The 16234-nt window shown below is 32.2% G+C and overlaps 1 protein-coding gene across 1 annotated transcript; it reads left to right on the top strand.

The window, feature by feature from the left end:
* Positions 1 to 3162: 3162 nt before the first annotated feature.
* Positions 3163 to 14515, top strand: LOC117919255 (B-cell receptor-associated protein 31-like). The gene is made up of 2 exons (XM_034836390.1): positions 3163 to 3905; positions 13727 to 14515. Exons 1-2 carry the CDS (start codon positions 3620 to 3622, stop codon positions 14095 to 14097), a joined length of 657 nt encoding a protein of 218 aa, XP_034692281.1. The 5' UTR covers positions 3163 to 3619; the 3' UTR covers positions 14098 to 14515.
* The last annotated feature ends 1719 nt before the right edge of the window (positions 14516 to 16234 follow it).

The raw sequence follows: 16234 nt of genomic DNA, 5'->3' as shown, positions 1-16234 counted from the left end.
CGAGAATTTCTCATACCCATCATGTTTTGCTATTTCTCGTTTAATTTTTTTTAATGAGATGGGGATGTGAATTATTTTGAATAAATGGAATGGAATTAGAATGAGGGCAACTTGTGAAATAATTCTCAAATTTGTAAAACTAACTCTTCTCGTGCTTTTACTTGAAAAATAATCAATTTTGGACATAAATACCCTTTGCTATTTCAAATATTTATTTGTAGGTTTTAAAACATCAAAGTTTAATTTGATTAAATTTACATGAAGAGGAATTCCTCTAGTAAATTTTATATTTTTTCTACCTTAAATAATCATTTTCGCATTTTTTAGAATACAATTTTTAAATATAAAATTACATTTTAAATAATAATTTAAACACAAAAATTGTTTTTAATAATAAAATTGGAAATTTTACAAAAGTCACTAATTTTAATGTGTCAATTTAGTTGTTAAACTTTTTTTTTTTTCATATCCAGCACATTATGTAAAAGGTCATATAAACGTATATATGATTCTTATATGAATTTTTGTATCATATTCTCATCATAATTTTAATATAAGGTTTTATTCAATATTTCATCATAATATAGAGATGAAATTGCTTATAGAAAGTACAAGGATTAAATTGAGATACAAATGAAAGTATTAACATAATTTTTGTAATTTATGGAATAAAATAAGGAGGGAAAGAGGTAGTGTTGAATTTTCTATTATTTCTATTGTCTCAATTTGTAAATTTTTTTTATAAAAAAAAACCTTTAAAAAAAAACCTTAATTTGCTATTTTAATTTCGTTTAAGTCCAAAAAGAGTCTACGTGTGCGATGTAAGGTTTTTGTTTTGCATTTTTAAAATTATAAAATAATAATAATTTTTATATAAGATAAGGATGAAAATGTAATGGTTTAAATTTTTTTATCACATTAAGTATTAAAATTTTAAAAATAATTTTTACAAATATAAGATAAATTTATATTTTTATAGAGTATATGTAATTTTTTTTATATAATAATAATAATAAATAAATAAATAAATAACTATCAAGTGGGTGAATTTTGCAATATTGTTTCTCAATTCTACCATATTGTGCAAACGGGAGATACATAATTGCTTCCGTAAGCACGCCACAAGTGAATGTGTACATCTTTGGGAGGTGGGATGTAATTTGGGCGGATTGACCCAATTCAATCTAAATTCAATTTGATGTTTAGGTGATCTTCAACAATTATTTTAGTATTTGAGTTGGACTTGGATTAGGGTTTTTATTTTTACCTAAACTCAATTTGGGTTTGATCTAGGATAGACTCAAATCAAAGTTCAGCAACCTAAACCTAACCTGATAATGTTTTTATAATATATATTATCTGATATAAAAATATTTATTTTTTTAATTTTTTAAAATATCAAATTATATTATGTCATATACTTATATATAAATTTATTTTTATTTTTTTTATTGTTATTTTGAAATTTTGTCATATTTATTATTTAAATATATATAACCCACTCCCGATAACATGACTACAATATTAAAATGTTTTTTTTCCTAGTTTTTTCCCCTATTTAACGGGAGACATCACAATCATCAATATTTTTCCTTATTTGATGTAAGATATCCTAATCATCTCAGATTATAGGGTCAAATAGACAGACACTCTTACAAGGTTAATAACTCAATCGTGTAAATATTGTTTACTTTGAGTCTAATAGACTTTCATATCTCTAAAACATATCTATAAAGTTCACGAAAACCCATAATTATATACTCTTAATAATTTTTTTTCATATCCGATGTGAGACATTATAAACCCAATCAACTTTAAATTAATCCAAGTTTAAAGAAATAAGGTTAAGTTAAATTTAAGTTATTTACTTTGGATTAAAGGTTGAGTTGAGTTGAATTTAGGTTATTTTTTTTTTAAAATTTATGTTTCACGGTATAATCATTATCCTAATCAAGTCACTCAAATTGCAACCCTATTTTATGTGATGCTATTGGTCCATAACCTTTCCACTTCTCATTTTATAGGCATTAATTTAACTAAATAAATTTTATTTTTTCCTTCTTTTACAAATTTACAATCAATATGTTACACTTTTTTACTATGAAAAGATATATTATTATTTTTAAGTTATAAGTTAGGGAAAATCAAAGGATTTTTTTAAAATAAAAAATAAAAAATAGATTTAAATTTAATAAATTCTTTTTATATATGATTAAACTTCAAAATTTTATCATTTATTTTTTTTATATTTAAAGATTAAATAATTTTTTAAAAATATAATTTTTTTAAACATTTTTTTTTCTTTTCTTCGTACTTTCTCACAACCATGTATAACCTATGTTTGATTTATGGCCAGCTTTAATCATAAATATTTAAAATAAATGTCATGTTAAACAATTTATATTTCTGGCTTGAGTTACTTAGTGGTTGAATTTGAAATAAAAACAAAAGCTACTATTACAAAAAAAAATTATTATTATAAAAATTATATTTTAAATATGAAGGATATAAAAAAATTTTAAATTTTATATTCAACTTATTTTTAAGTTTATATTTTTTCTTCTTGAAATTACTCAAAGAAGTATGAAAGATTGGTTTATGAACTCATAGCTTCACCAAAAGTCACTAGTTACCTCCTTTCCTCCACCGAAAAATGCTTAGTTAGAAACTTTACCCCTAACTTTACAGAGATTATTATGAGCCGACTAAAGGATTAGATTATCCCATAATGCTAATTAAGCTTTTTATTGAACCCATGAGCCCATTGGACCCAAATTATTCACCTCCATCCTTTCATTTAAAAAATCAATGCTAATATATATATATATTTTTTGATATTTGAAATAAATATGAATCCTTAGTAGTAATTAACATGAAAACACCACTTAAAAAAAAATAATAAAGAAGATACAATATAATTTTTAAAAAATTATTTTTCTAAAAAACTAAATGGTATATAAATTATAATTTTCTTTTCAAATAAAGGAGATTTTGGGGTGATAATTAAAATAGGATATTATTAAATGATTTTATTATAAAAAAAATGAAAATTGAAAATGTGTTGTTATTGTTATATGCTGACATGGAAGATCCAGATATGACACCATCGAGACAATCATCTCTCCCACTTCCCCAAAACAACCCTCTCTCTCTCTCTCTCTCTCTCTCCTTTTCTTCCCTTACACTCGACTTCTTTGCTTTTGACTCGCACCCATATTTCTCCCCTCTTTTCATACCCAATCCTTTTTGCTCTGGAAAAAGCAGACCCACCACCTGCTGATGCATCCCACTAATCCCTAAATGACACTATTATTTTACACAAAACGCCTAATGGGTTACTGCAAGAAAGCTTTTTTCTTCCTTTTTTGTGCCTAAATCTGTGTTTTTATGGCCTTCATTCCTCATTTTTAAAACAAAAACGGGTTTTTGTGAAGTGGGTCTTCCTCCCACCCTGTATTCCGTGAAAGTTAAAACGTACTCAAGGGAAAAATAAAATTTAGTGTTCTTACTTTGTGCCTAAATCTGTGTTTCCATGGCCTTAATTTCCCATTTTTAGCGAAGTGGGTTTTGTTTACTGAAGGAAGATTGAAGTTTTTTAGTCAAGAGTGTTTGGGTAAAGATGATTCAGTTGTTGTTCTTGGTTTTATTTGCTGAGGGCATTGTGGCATTGCTTCTGATGGTCAAGATTGGGCCATTGAGGGAGCTTGTGATGAAGGGTCTGGATCAGGTGAAGATGGGGAAAGGTCCAGCTACTGTAAAAACTATTGCTGGTACCATGTCTGTGATACTTCTATCAAGTGTTACAAGCATTCTTAAGATCCAGAACAAGGGTGCGAAGCTTGGTACTATGACTCCCATGGATCAGGTCCTATGGAGGACCCACTTGCTTGAGACTTCACTTATGGGTATGATCCCACTCAATCTTTCTGGTTTTCTTCTTCTTCATGTTCTTCTCCTCCTTCATCTTCTTTTTTAGATATAGATTTGAGCGTTGCTTCTAAATTAGCTTCAGTTTTATAGTTGAGAATTGTGTCCTCGGTATAAAAGATTGGCACTTTTAACTAGTAGTATTGATATTTATGAGTTATAGGGTATCGCATAGTTTTTGTGGGCTATAGGAACTTAATGGGTTTGTATTCAACTAGGATAATCCAGAGAAACCCCCACTTTAAAGCACTCTATATGATGTTTTCTTCAATTAGTAGGTTTAGCTGCAACACTGTGACAATATGTTGAATACATTAGCTTTTGGGTGATATTATGCCTTTTGTGTTATTGTGTGTTGGACTTAGAAGCATGAAAATCAGGTGGAATTGGGTCAAGTTTCTAAATTCTGGAATGACAAAATGGAGAAGGAAAACTGACTTGGGGCCTGCTTCTCTTGTAAAAGTGCGTATTAACCCCCTGCATTGCTTTTATGTTGAAAACAATGAATAATATAGATATCTTAATAAAAAACTTTGAGGTGTTTGGAACAAGTTAAGGTTGAAGGTATTAACGGGGGAATTTCAGAAGGAGCAGAATAATGAAACAAGATTCTTGCAAACCCCAAATTATTGGATTAAGGCTTTGTTAAGTTGTCTGAAATGAAGAAAAATGAAAAGAAAAGATGACTCCAAGTTTGGTGAATTGTGAACAAATTTGTGAAACTCAAAATAATCAATAATAAATGAATGTCCTAAAAACTAGTTCTACTTGTATTCATCCATCTGAAGCAGCAAGCACTGATTGAGGATGAGATTATAGAAGTTATTTATGATGTTTTGCTTACATGCAAGAAGACCAATGGATGTATCAATAAGTAAGTGATTTGATTCAGGTTAGAGGTGATGAAAATGAGAGGAAATCTGTAAAGAAAAAGAAAGAAAATAAATTACTCTCTACCAGAAAATGTGGCCCCAATTAGAGTTGAAGAGCAATGAAGCATCTGTTGGTCTTAGAAGTTGGGAGACACTCAGAAACACCTTAATGAAGACTTTGTGTGATCTTTGAGGATGGGTTTGGTAAAGTTGGTCTATCAGCTTCTTACCTAACAAATGTTTTGCTTCTTATAACAATATTGATTGAGAGAAAAACTAATAGAATGACCACTGAAGAAGTCTAAAATGATGTCGTGTTGTGTTACACATAAAATATCTTTCAAAATCTTTTGTTGTAAATGATGAGAATGCATATTAATCAAATTTATTAGGTGGGTTGGTTGTTGAATATATATGGATGTTCCCATTAATTAATCTCAGTCTATGTCTATATATATATAAAAATCTCAGCCTATAAGCAAAGTCGATATTTCCTACTAGGTTGCATTTGTTTGGCATTTTTGTGACTTTTGTTTGGATTCTGAGCTATGCTAATGATAAGAAATTTTATTTTATGTGCGAATATAGTTGCTGTGGCATGCCATTGATCATCTTTTGCTGGTGTTAGTTGATTTTCTCAGAAATCCTATATGTGGAATGACATTTTCTTCCTGGTTGTTGAAATTCTATGTTATTGATTCTGTAAGATGGTATGCTGAAATCAAACTGTATGGCAGGTCATGAGATGGTGCCTTAAAAACTCCAAAAGGAAGCCACATAAATCCAATAATCTCTTCCTAAGATTATTTGTTTGTCTTACTCTCATCTGTAAAACTAGTTTGAATATTTGATATTGATAAAAAATGAAAGTGTCCTTCCAAGACCAATTTGCTTGAGGAAAAAGATATGTTGAAGGAATAGCTACTATGATTGTAGGCTTATTTGGTTATTAGATTGGGAGTGGTGGCTTTACGAATTTTCAGATCTAGGAGCTTTTAGTTTGGAAGAATTTGCAAGGAGTGAAATGGAATGGAGTATATGAAGGAGTTTCTTTTATTTTCCATTTTTTCTATTTTTCAGCTGGTTCAGTAATTAGGCCTGTGTCAGAAATGCCACTACCTGATAGGAAGTCGCTGTTGGTAATGATCAGTTCCTCGAGAAACCTTTTAGATTTAATCTTCTGACTCATCTGTTCTTCATTTGGTTTATTCACTTTCCAGCATCAAATATACAGGTTCTAAATCAAGATCACGGCCCCCATCTAGTCTGATTGCATATAGTTTGTCTAAGTTGATTTTGCAACATGTCAAAAAACAAAGCAATTAGATTTTTTTTTGATGCTGTGCTTGGTGGTGTTGTCTTCATATGTCTTCTCATCTTCTAGAAAGATGGGATTTCTGAGGTGAAGTATTTGGTTGCTCAAAATCTGAACTAGTAGCGGATAGACTGTAGTTATGGTCAAATTGAAGAATAAGCTTTACTTCTATAACCTTAATATCTATAGGTGTAATTAGCGTGCAAATTCTGAATATAATTTCATATCTTCTCAAAATTGTACAATAGGTCACTTAGATACAAGGGAACCATAGAGGGAAGGGCGATTTACAGCTATAACATTCCTAAATTACAATTAGAAATCAAGGAGAAAATCTGTACAAAAAAATAACAAAAAATAATAAAAAGGTAAATTGGGAACCTATCTAAATATAGTTAATGAATTAGCCTAGAATCAAGGAAGTAGATCCAATAAGAAAATAAAAATTTGAAAGTTGATTTTACTCACTTCCTGTCAAGCTAGTTCAAAGATATCTATCATACCCAACTTGCTTACTAGAGATTGGAACACTTGTTTTGACAAGCCTTTTGTGAGAACATCTGCTGACTGCTCTTGTGCTCTCATAAATAGAGTACAAATTAAACCACTCTAATTTTTTCTTGATGAGGTGTTTATCAATTTCAATATGTTTGGTTGTATCATGTTGAATTGGGCTATGAACAATGTTTATAATTGTATTGTTGTCATCATATAACATCATAAGATTTGTTTTTTTCCATCCTCAATTCTATTAGAATAATTCTCAGCCATAACAACTCACAAATTCCTTGTGCCATTGCTCTAAACTCAACTGAAGCACTTGACCTAGGTACAATGGCTTACTTTTTGTTTCTCCAAGTCACTAGATTACCTCCAATTAGAGTGCAATACCCTGAAGTAGGCCTCTTGTCATCAATGGATCTAGCTTAATCCACATCTGTGTTAGCCTCTAGTCGGTAGTTGATCATTCTTGCAAAAATAGAAGACTTTGCAAACAAGATCTTAAACTTGCTTTCATATGAGCATCATTTGGTGAGTGCATAAATTGGCTAACTACATTGACAGCAAAAACTATGTTAGGCCTAGTATGAGATATATAAATTAGCTTTCCATCATTTGGGTTAATGGCAGAATTATAATAGGAAATCAAGGAGAAAATCTGTGAAAAGAATAATAAAGAATAACAGAAAAAGGCAAACTAGGAACCTCTCTAAATACAGTCAATCAATCAGCCTAGGATCAAGAAAGTAAGTCCGGTAGGAATAAAAATTTGAAGGTTGACTTTCCACAGATAGATCAGGATAGATGGCTGAAATTTGTAGTCATTTGTCCCAAACGACTCCCTCTCTCTCTTTCTCTCTCTCTCTCTCTCTCTCTCTCTCTCTCTCTATATATATATATATATAAAGAAATGGTTTCTTCCTATAAGGTGACTACTTGTTATCAGATGGTCAAATGGGAATGTTCAGATATGGAGCATGGATGTATATGGGGCTTGAAAAGTTTGTGGACGGGTAGGATGATAACAAGGGGCTTGGTCTGTTTCTTTATCTATGGAAGTTTGTTTCATAATTACAAATGGTTTGGTTCAAATAAGAAATATCTAGAATTTGGTATCTGTTTCTGTATTTAGATATTTCCAATATTTTTCACATTATATTAGCTATGAGCCTTTAGGTTCAGTTCATATCATGTGGATTTTCATTTTTCCCCTTTTTCATAAAATAAGTTCTGAATTTCTATCTGTAGAGTTGAATTAAATCACATGGATTTACAATGGGAGTCATAAATTATTTTTTCTAGTTTTATTATATATATTTTTTTTTCAGGAAAAAGTGAACTTTGAAACCTGTAAAGCATTTTTATGCCTATAAAATATGGTTAAAATAAATATATGGTTTATAAATTGGTTATAATTTTTGAAATATTAAATTCTTTAAACTTAAAGATTTAACAATTCAACAAAAGATTCTTATTCTTATAGTGTTAGAAAGAATTATGCTTTACTTCCAAATTTGAATTTTTTTTTTTTAATCAGAAACAAAAGATGTATTAACTTGATGCATCCATATAATGACAATAATATCCAGGATAAATTTGAACTTATGTTATTAATTTTTAAGTTGAAAAGCCTCTTTGTGCATCCATTTTTGGCCTCAATTTTGCTGAGAAGAGATTATAAGTTCAACATATTTCTTATTTAACTCTCTAAAGCACTTTTGGACCTAGGAAATTCTTTTAAATTGCCTACCAGGAGATGGGTTGGGGGAAGAGATGGATGTTGGTCAAATGGATTCAAAGAAGAGTTTTTTTTTGATGTTTCAACAATCTTTTATATGCATTTGCATTATTATTTTTACATTTTTTTTTCTGTATCATGGGTATTTCCAATACAATGTGCTGTTTTCATCATTATTTAAAATTACATTTGCATTTATGAGTTTTGCTTGTATTCTTTGGAATATTTTTCAACTTGCTACCTGCTCAATGATCAGACTCACCGCTTGATGTAATCTGTGGATTGCCATAGTGAACTAAATTTCAGTTTACAAGCATCGCATTAAAGGATGATCCTCAATCAATGTAGCTTTCAATGAATGTATTCTGGGCACAAATGCATTACATCTTGTCATTCCTCTTGCCAAAAGTGTTGAATTTGAGAAATAAGAGAAAAATGAGATTGTAAAATGGAGATTCTTAAATGCTCCTCTATTATTTTACTTATTAATAAATAATAAGTCATTCTTCTTCTTGTGCTAGAAGTGTTGAATTAAAAATTTTAATTTTTTACTTATTTGAATTTGTAGGATTTAGTAAGTTACCTTTTTCTGAATCTTCGGTTTATTGGGGTTTTATACTTTTTACTTTTTAGTGTGTAAAACGGCTTGATATCGGTGTTACCATTTTTTTTAGTAAGTGTTAACTTAATGTTTTAAAAGTATGTTTTCTCTTTGTTTTGTTGCCTATGTTGTGTGGTTTACTTTTCATTGGTTGATGCTAATTATATGGTATTGGATATATCGATTGGTTGGATGTATAGCATAAGGGTGTATATGTTATACCACCATTGAAACATGCTAGCTAGACTTAAAACTAAACAGTTATAAGAGAAATGTGGTTGAACTTGAATCTTTGAACTAATAGTCATCCAAACTTCAAATGATGTCTTCAACTTGGGTTAGGTTTGGGCGTAGGGTGCGGGTATGTATCTAGGTGTTTGATCTTTCACATCCCAAAATTTTAGGAAATGGGGATTAGGCTGAAAGATCTTAATAATGGGTATGGTACAAAAAATTACATTATTATTTTGATTAATTTTATTTTACACATTTCTTGTCTTTTGTTTTTAAAAATAGAAACTTCAATATAAAATGTAGAAACTCTTATTCAAAAGGTATAGACTTATCTTATGTTCTTAAAAATTACTTTAAGAAAATTTTAAAATTTGAGGTAGTAAAATTTTTTTTAATCAGTTTTTAAAAACCATTACATTTTCAATATAGTTGTCTGACTGAGATTTTTTTGCATTTTATATAAAAGTTACTACTATTTTCCATTTTTAAAAACAGAAATAGAAAGTGTATCCAAAGGGACACTTTATCTTTGGATTTTATGTCATTTTATTTTACGTTATGAAAAAATTTATTCTAAAATTGTTGGATAGTTTTTAATTTTTTTTTTTAAATTTTAAATTTTTTTTAATTTTTATTTTAAAAACTGATATGAATTTTGAATTCGACTAAACTTACTGTATAAATATATTTATTAAATTTTATTAAATTAGAATTAATAAAAAAAATGATATGGATTTCTATTTCAAATTTGACTTAATCTGCTAATATTCTCTCTTCATCCCTAAAGTCAAATCATCATATCTGATGCCTGCTCTTGTGTCTTATTGTGTAGACATGGGTATTTTGGCTGAATTTGAAGAGTCCATGTATTGCGAGAGAACTTGAATCTATGACCAAAAAGTGGTCAAATGAAGAAGTGATCATAACCTATGACCAATTGCTTGTTCAATATTCGTTGACATGAACTTACATCATACGTTTTAAAATTTAACCTGTAACAACACTCCAAATGGCTAATAACTTCAGTAAATCATGCTGCGAAAGGATACTGGCTATTGGCCTATTTTCCCTTTGAATACAAAACATACAGAAAGGGGATAAACCCTGTTACAACAGGAGCAAACAAAGCTCATTCCAAAGAGGAGAGGGAAGACAAGACATATAATAAATAATTCTAAGCTTTGTGGCGGTATCAAAGTAGTTTCCTTGTAATGGTTTTAGCTCCTGAATATTGAAGGAGAATCTTCTTCTTAGAATAAGATTTTTTGAAATTTCAAACTTTAGAGGCTGTGTTTTAATCATCATTTGATTTGTTTACTTGGTTCGAGGTAAATGACGAAAAAGATTGGTCATGCTCAGAACAAGGCATGGAGCCAGAGAAAGAGTTGCAATTTTTGAAGCATTGCAGTTTCATTGGTTGTTTAGGTGTAGCTTCTTAAAATGGGAAGTGCCTTCAGGAGATTTATTTTCTGGGAAGGACTTTACCAATGGGGGCCTTCTGGAAAAAAAAAAGGAGTGATTACGGATGAGGTAAAGTTACAGGGCAAGGGCAGAAGAAATGTATTCCTGCTGGTTCAAAGTTTGTGAGGGAATTACAGAAGTTGGGATGCTCTGTTATTTATAAGATTGACTCAGCCATTGGGAGGAGAGGAGGGAAAAATAATTGGGAATTAGCAAGAGTGGGTCAATGGAGCTATGTATCCTTTCTTGGAATGTTAGAGGGATCAATGAGGGGGATAAGCATAGTCATTAATTCCTTGATTTGCTCACACTCAGTTGACCTTGTTTGTCTTGAAGAAACAAAGGTTCAGCGGATGTCAGCCTCTTTGGTGAGGAGCTTGGGTGTGGATAGATGTCTAGAATGGGGGGGAAGTGGAAGCTAGTGGCCAATCAAGGGAAATTTTGGTCTTTTGGGATAATTGGGTGCTGGAGCTTATTGAGATGGAGAAAGGGGCATTTTCAGCCTCCTATTGGTTTAGAAAATTTGAGGATAATTTTATTTGAATGTTTATAGGGTTTATAGTCTTGTTTTGATTGAAGAGAGGGAAAGCTTTTGGAATGAATTGAGTGATATTAGAGGTCTTTGGGATGATCCTTGGTGTGTGGGACGGGACTTCAATGTTCTAAGATTCCTAGGGGAGAGGAGGAATTGTCATAGAGTCTCGGCTTCTATGAGGCCTGTTATGAGGCCTTTTTAAGAGGTTAAATAATAGGTTAGCTTCTAGGCTAGACCCTTTTTTTGTCTCTGAGGATTGGGAAAACCAGTTTAGTGGTTTGCTCCAAAGCATCCTTCCAAAACCAGTCTCAGGTCATGCACCAATCCTATTTGATGGTGGAGGAATTAGGAAAGGTAAAACACCAAGTTTCTGGCCAAGTTTTTGGCTAAAAGAGGTGGGATAAGAATACCAACTTTTTTTTCGCAAAATGGCTAATGCTCAAAGAGCAAGAAATTTCTGGCCAAGTTGAGGGTGGATGGTAAATTGCTAATTGAGGAGAACAACATTAAAGAAGGTGTGGCAAATGCTTTTAGCATGATCCTTGCTAAGTCGAGGGAATGGAGGCTGAGCATTAGTGGGTTGACCTTTAACTCCTTGCCTAATGTTGATTAAGAAGTTCTAAGGAGCTCCTTCTCTGAGGAGGAGGTCCTAGTTGCTTTGTTTAGCTTATGTGGGGATAAAGCCCCCGGACTAGATGACTTCAATATGACATTCTTGCAATTTTGTTGGGATTTTGTGAAAAGAGAGGTTATAGAGTTCTTAAAGGAATTCCATGACCTAGGGTCTTTTCAAAGGAGTTTAAATGCCACTTTTTAAGTTCTGGTGCCAAAGAAAGGGGGGACTAAAGACCTCAAGGACTTTAGACCAATTAGCTTGGTAGGAGGTTTATACAAGCTCCTAGCTAAGGTCCTTGCAAACAGACTAAAAAGGGTGGTGGGCAACTTCGTCTCAGATTTTCAGCATGTTTTTGTGGGGATTAGACAAATTTTGGATGCTATTTTGATAGCAAATAAAGTAATTGATTCTAGACTTAAAGGCAACATGAGAGGAATCATTTGTAAGCTTGGCAATTGAAAAGGCTTATGACCATGTAGATTGGAGTTTTGTTCTTGCACTTTTGGAAAAAATGGGTTTTGGATCCAAGTGGATTTTGGAAGTCCACACCGAAAGGAAGGGGAAAGTCCAAAAAGAATGAAGTGAGGAAGAGGAGAGGAGGATGGTGGATCCTAATTCTTGAGCAATAGTAATGCCCTACTATGCTGGAATGGTTGTATACACCAGCTTAGAGTAAGTCTTGTTTTGTTTGATTTCACAAATATCTAATTCCAAACACACATGATGTAATTTCTTACTCTTACTCTATTCTCTATTCATGCAACTTCTTATTCTCACACTTTTTTTTAATTAAAAAATAGTATAATTAAAGCTTTAATTTGTTATTGCCTTGTGGTGAGAGGAGGGTCAAATCCAACCATTGGTTTCAAAATATGGATTGAATAAAACGTTACTCAAGCTTGTAATACTAATAAGTTTTACAACACAAGCACAATCAGCTCTAGACTGTTATGTAGATACCTATCATGTTAAAGGGAATGTTCTGCAACGTGGTTTAGACCTGCCTTGCAATATTGGGCATTCCAGAAACAAAATTCGAAAATTGAGCATAGTTGTTTGTCTTTTCTAAACAAAAAGGAAAAGATGAGGGTTACTAGAATGAGGATGCTGAGATGGATGAGCAGAAATCAAGAAAAGATGTGCTAATAAATGAATGCATTCATGGGAAGTTAAGAGTTAAACTCAATGAATGGAAGTAAATGAATTTGTACATAAGCAACTAAGATCCTTGTATGCATGAAGAGTGATTTGTTTCAGGTTGAAGGTACTCAAAAGATGAGCGGAAAACCAATTGAGGCAGTGAGAAATCAAAAGAGACTTATTAATTAGTGGAGGACATAATGGTAGATAAGCTGAATGCTAGACAAGGACTCATGTTTGACCCTGGATGGTTATGTTACTGTTGGCGGTGGTCATGTTGGTGTTTGCTCAATATATATTGTATTCCTTGCTCTCTCTCTCTCTCTCTATCCACCAACCAAATTCAGTTAAATAAGTTTTAATATTGGCCTGAATAATATGGTTTAAAGGAATCTGGCCTAAAAGTTGCTGGTGGGTCTTCTCTCTGGCTTAGCACATCATGTTTGAGAGGATGGTGCTTTTATAAAAGAAAAGGAATGTTTTGGCAAATCTCTTTGTTTTGGTGGCAACCATGTGGCTTAAACAAAGCAGAGTAATAATCCTGTTATATATATATACTGTTTATTCAGGTCCAAAATAAGATAAGAGCCACTTCATCTATTTATCTTTTTATAGGCAACATGTATTATCATTGGGAAAAAAAAGATATTAGGGTTGAACTTTTCGGGTGCAAACTAAATATAATTTTCTGGTAAAGAAAATTATGGATGTGAAAAACCGATAATTTTCTGTTCTATCTTCTTGGCTTTGTACTGTGTCTAATAGAAGCCTGGATTTTTCTTGCAGGTTTTTCCCTGTTTCTTGGGTTCCTAATTGATCGTATGCATCATTATCTCCAAAAACTAAATCGGTTAAGAGGTAATGCGGGAGCTTCAAAAGAGGAATTTGAAAAACTTCAGAAAGAACGAGCTCAGCTTAAAGAAAAGGAAGAGCAAGCTTCCAAGGAAATAAAGCTGCTGCAAGAACAAATCTCCACTTTAACTCAGGATTTGAAGAAGCTAAAGTTGGAAGCTGAAGAGAAGGACAAAAAGGTTGAAACTGCTGAAGCTCATGTAGTCTCACTCCAGAAACAAGCTGCAGACTTACTCCTTGAATATGACAGGCTCTTAGAAGACAACCAAAACCTTCAGACCCAAGCTCTAGGATTCAGGGGTTAAAATTAAAAGACATTGTTCAGAGCTTCATCAATTCACATTTTGGGAATCAGGTTTTGTCATGGTGATCAAACATGTTCTTAGTTGCACCATAATCATCGCAAAAAGCGGGCAGGGGAAGGGGATGCTTCCCTTCTCCAATGTTGTTGAAAATTTTGTAATATTCTCGAATTTAGAAATTTTATATCTCCATGTGTTGTTCTTTGTTAAGCCCAAGTTTTCCTTTTCTTTTTAGTTTACCAAACTGATATAGTGATTCGATTGTGAATGCTGACAATATCTGATGATTTTTCCTGAAACAGATGAAAAATTGTTGGACGTATTAGATGTGCCTTCATAAAGGTAGCTTTTATTCCAGTCAATGTAATAGCAGTTCTACCCTTTTACCATCTACTGAAACAATGACCACTGCTGCTCTTAACATGTGTTCAATTTCTAAGTTGCATTATCATATTTTTGCCTTGTACAACTTGTGTGTGTGTGTATATATATATATATATATATTTAATAATTAAATCTGGCCACCTGTAGTTTAATACTGAAAATATAGGCTTAGATTGTGAAGGGTTTCCCTTTTCCACAAAGTTATCATCCAAGAGCAAATATGTCATGTTTGAATGGTATGTTGCAAGGACAATTGAAGAAGTAGAATAAGAGACGCCCAAAGCCAAATCTTAAATAGCAAAATCAGAACTTCTAACAACTAACAGTAGTGAAAATCTGGAAGGCAATACTCAGATTATTTAGTAGCACTCTAGAAGGAAGCATAAAACACCAAGAGTAGGCAAAGAGTTGCTCATAAACCTTGTCTACCCACCATTTCTTATGCCTAGCCAAAAAAAGGCAAGAATGATGAAAGATTATTTTCCCTTCAGTGTGTATGTTTCTACGTTTGCTTACATCTAGATTTCTTGTATTTATCACTACGTTAAGTTTGATAGTATACATTGTGCACTCATATTCTCGGTGGCTTAATATTATGACATCAGAGTTGTAGCATCGTTCAGAAATCATCAATTATCCATGCATAAAATTAGTTTTCTTGTGTCCTGTCATCCATATTTTTCATGGTTTTCTTGTATTCTATCATCCATATTTAATATTTTGTCTCCTTGATGTTCTTTATTCGTCATTCAAAGACACACAAGTGAAGTGAGGCTTCTCTTGTACATTTCTGCTCTATATTGGAATTTGATAAGTGGTATTTGTGGTTATGATTATTACTGTTGTTGTAGGTGGTGATAAATTCATCTTGTTAGTCACTTCTGTACTTGGTTTATATCTTGCGACCTCCTTCTACAAGACGACTCTTCCTAGTGTAGAAGATCCTGCCTTACCATGGCCAATTCTTCTGTGGCTCCAGCCAGTTGGGTTGGAGACTTTTGGAGATAGGAACCATGGGATGGACTATTCAACTTGTTCTCTCATTTGTTCTAGTTGGGAGGCTTGGAGCTTCAACTTCCTGGTTTTCTCGTTTTCTATCATTTTTAGATTCATGGGGACATTGGGGAATTTGCTCCTCTTTCCTCTGTTTCCCCAGCAACCAAACAGAACCCTACTTATTTAAGAGCTAGGATTTGTTTATAAGATGATGCAAGTTTAGGATTTATGAAAATTTTCCAGGATGAGGAGCTCCCATCCAAAACAGTGAACACTGAGCCATTTGCCAGATTCAGTTGAAGAAAGATATGTAAAAGAATTTTGCCTCTTCTTGATGAGATGGAATCAAACTTTTTGAAGAAAGGCAATTCTTAGAAAAGGGCTCTAAGAGATTTAAAGTAAAACAAAATTCTTCCAAATTTGTGTCAGAAAAAACTGAAATACAGTGGAACAAAAATAAAGATAGATGTGCATAACAGGAATTCATATGGGTCTTCAGAATGAAGACTTGATGGCTATGACAAAGTGTGAACTAATCTACCCAAACCTGAATCCAACTTGGACTTGTGATTCCAGTCCAGCCTTTGTTGTGTGTATACTATCCATCCAAAGCAGTTAAAATTAACAAGCTCATAACTTCTTGTTACTTTCTCTACAGAAATTAGACAGAATTGTGTTTGACCCTGCTTCTGAGTTACTATCATCCACAGTGCCTAGCAATTATCATCAAAATTTCATATGCTATTAACATGATCTAGAC

This window comes from Vitis riparia, chromosome 7 (genome assembly GCF_004353265.1).
Source record: "Vitis riparia cultivar Riparia Gloire de Montpellier isolate 1030 chromosome 7, EGFV_Vit.rip_1.0, whole genome shotgun sequence".
Taxonomy (NCBI): Eukaryota; Viridiplantae; Streptophyta; class Magnoliopsida; order Vitales; family Vitaceae; genus Vitis; species Vitis riparia.
This window is presented reverse-complemented; position numbering and strand designations above follow the sequence as displayed.

Bases quoted from the DNA above. Each gene is read 5' to 3' on its own strand.
- LOC117919255 (XM_034836390.1), top strand. From the start codon at position 3,620: ATGATTCAGTTGTTGTTCTTGGTTTTATTTGCTGAGGGCATTGTGGCA. The intron at 3,906-13,726 runs GTATGATCCCAC...TTTTTCTTGCAG, and splicing joins GCTTGAGACTTCACTTATGG to GTTTTTCCCTGTTTCTTGGG.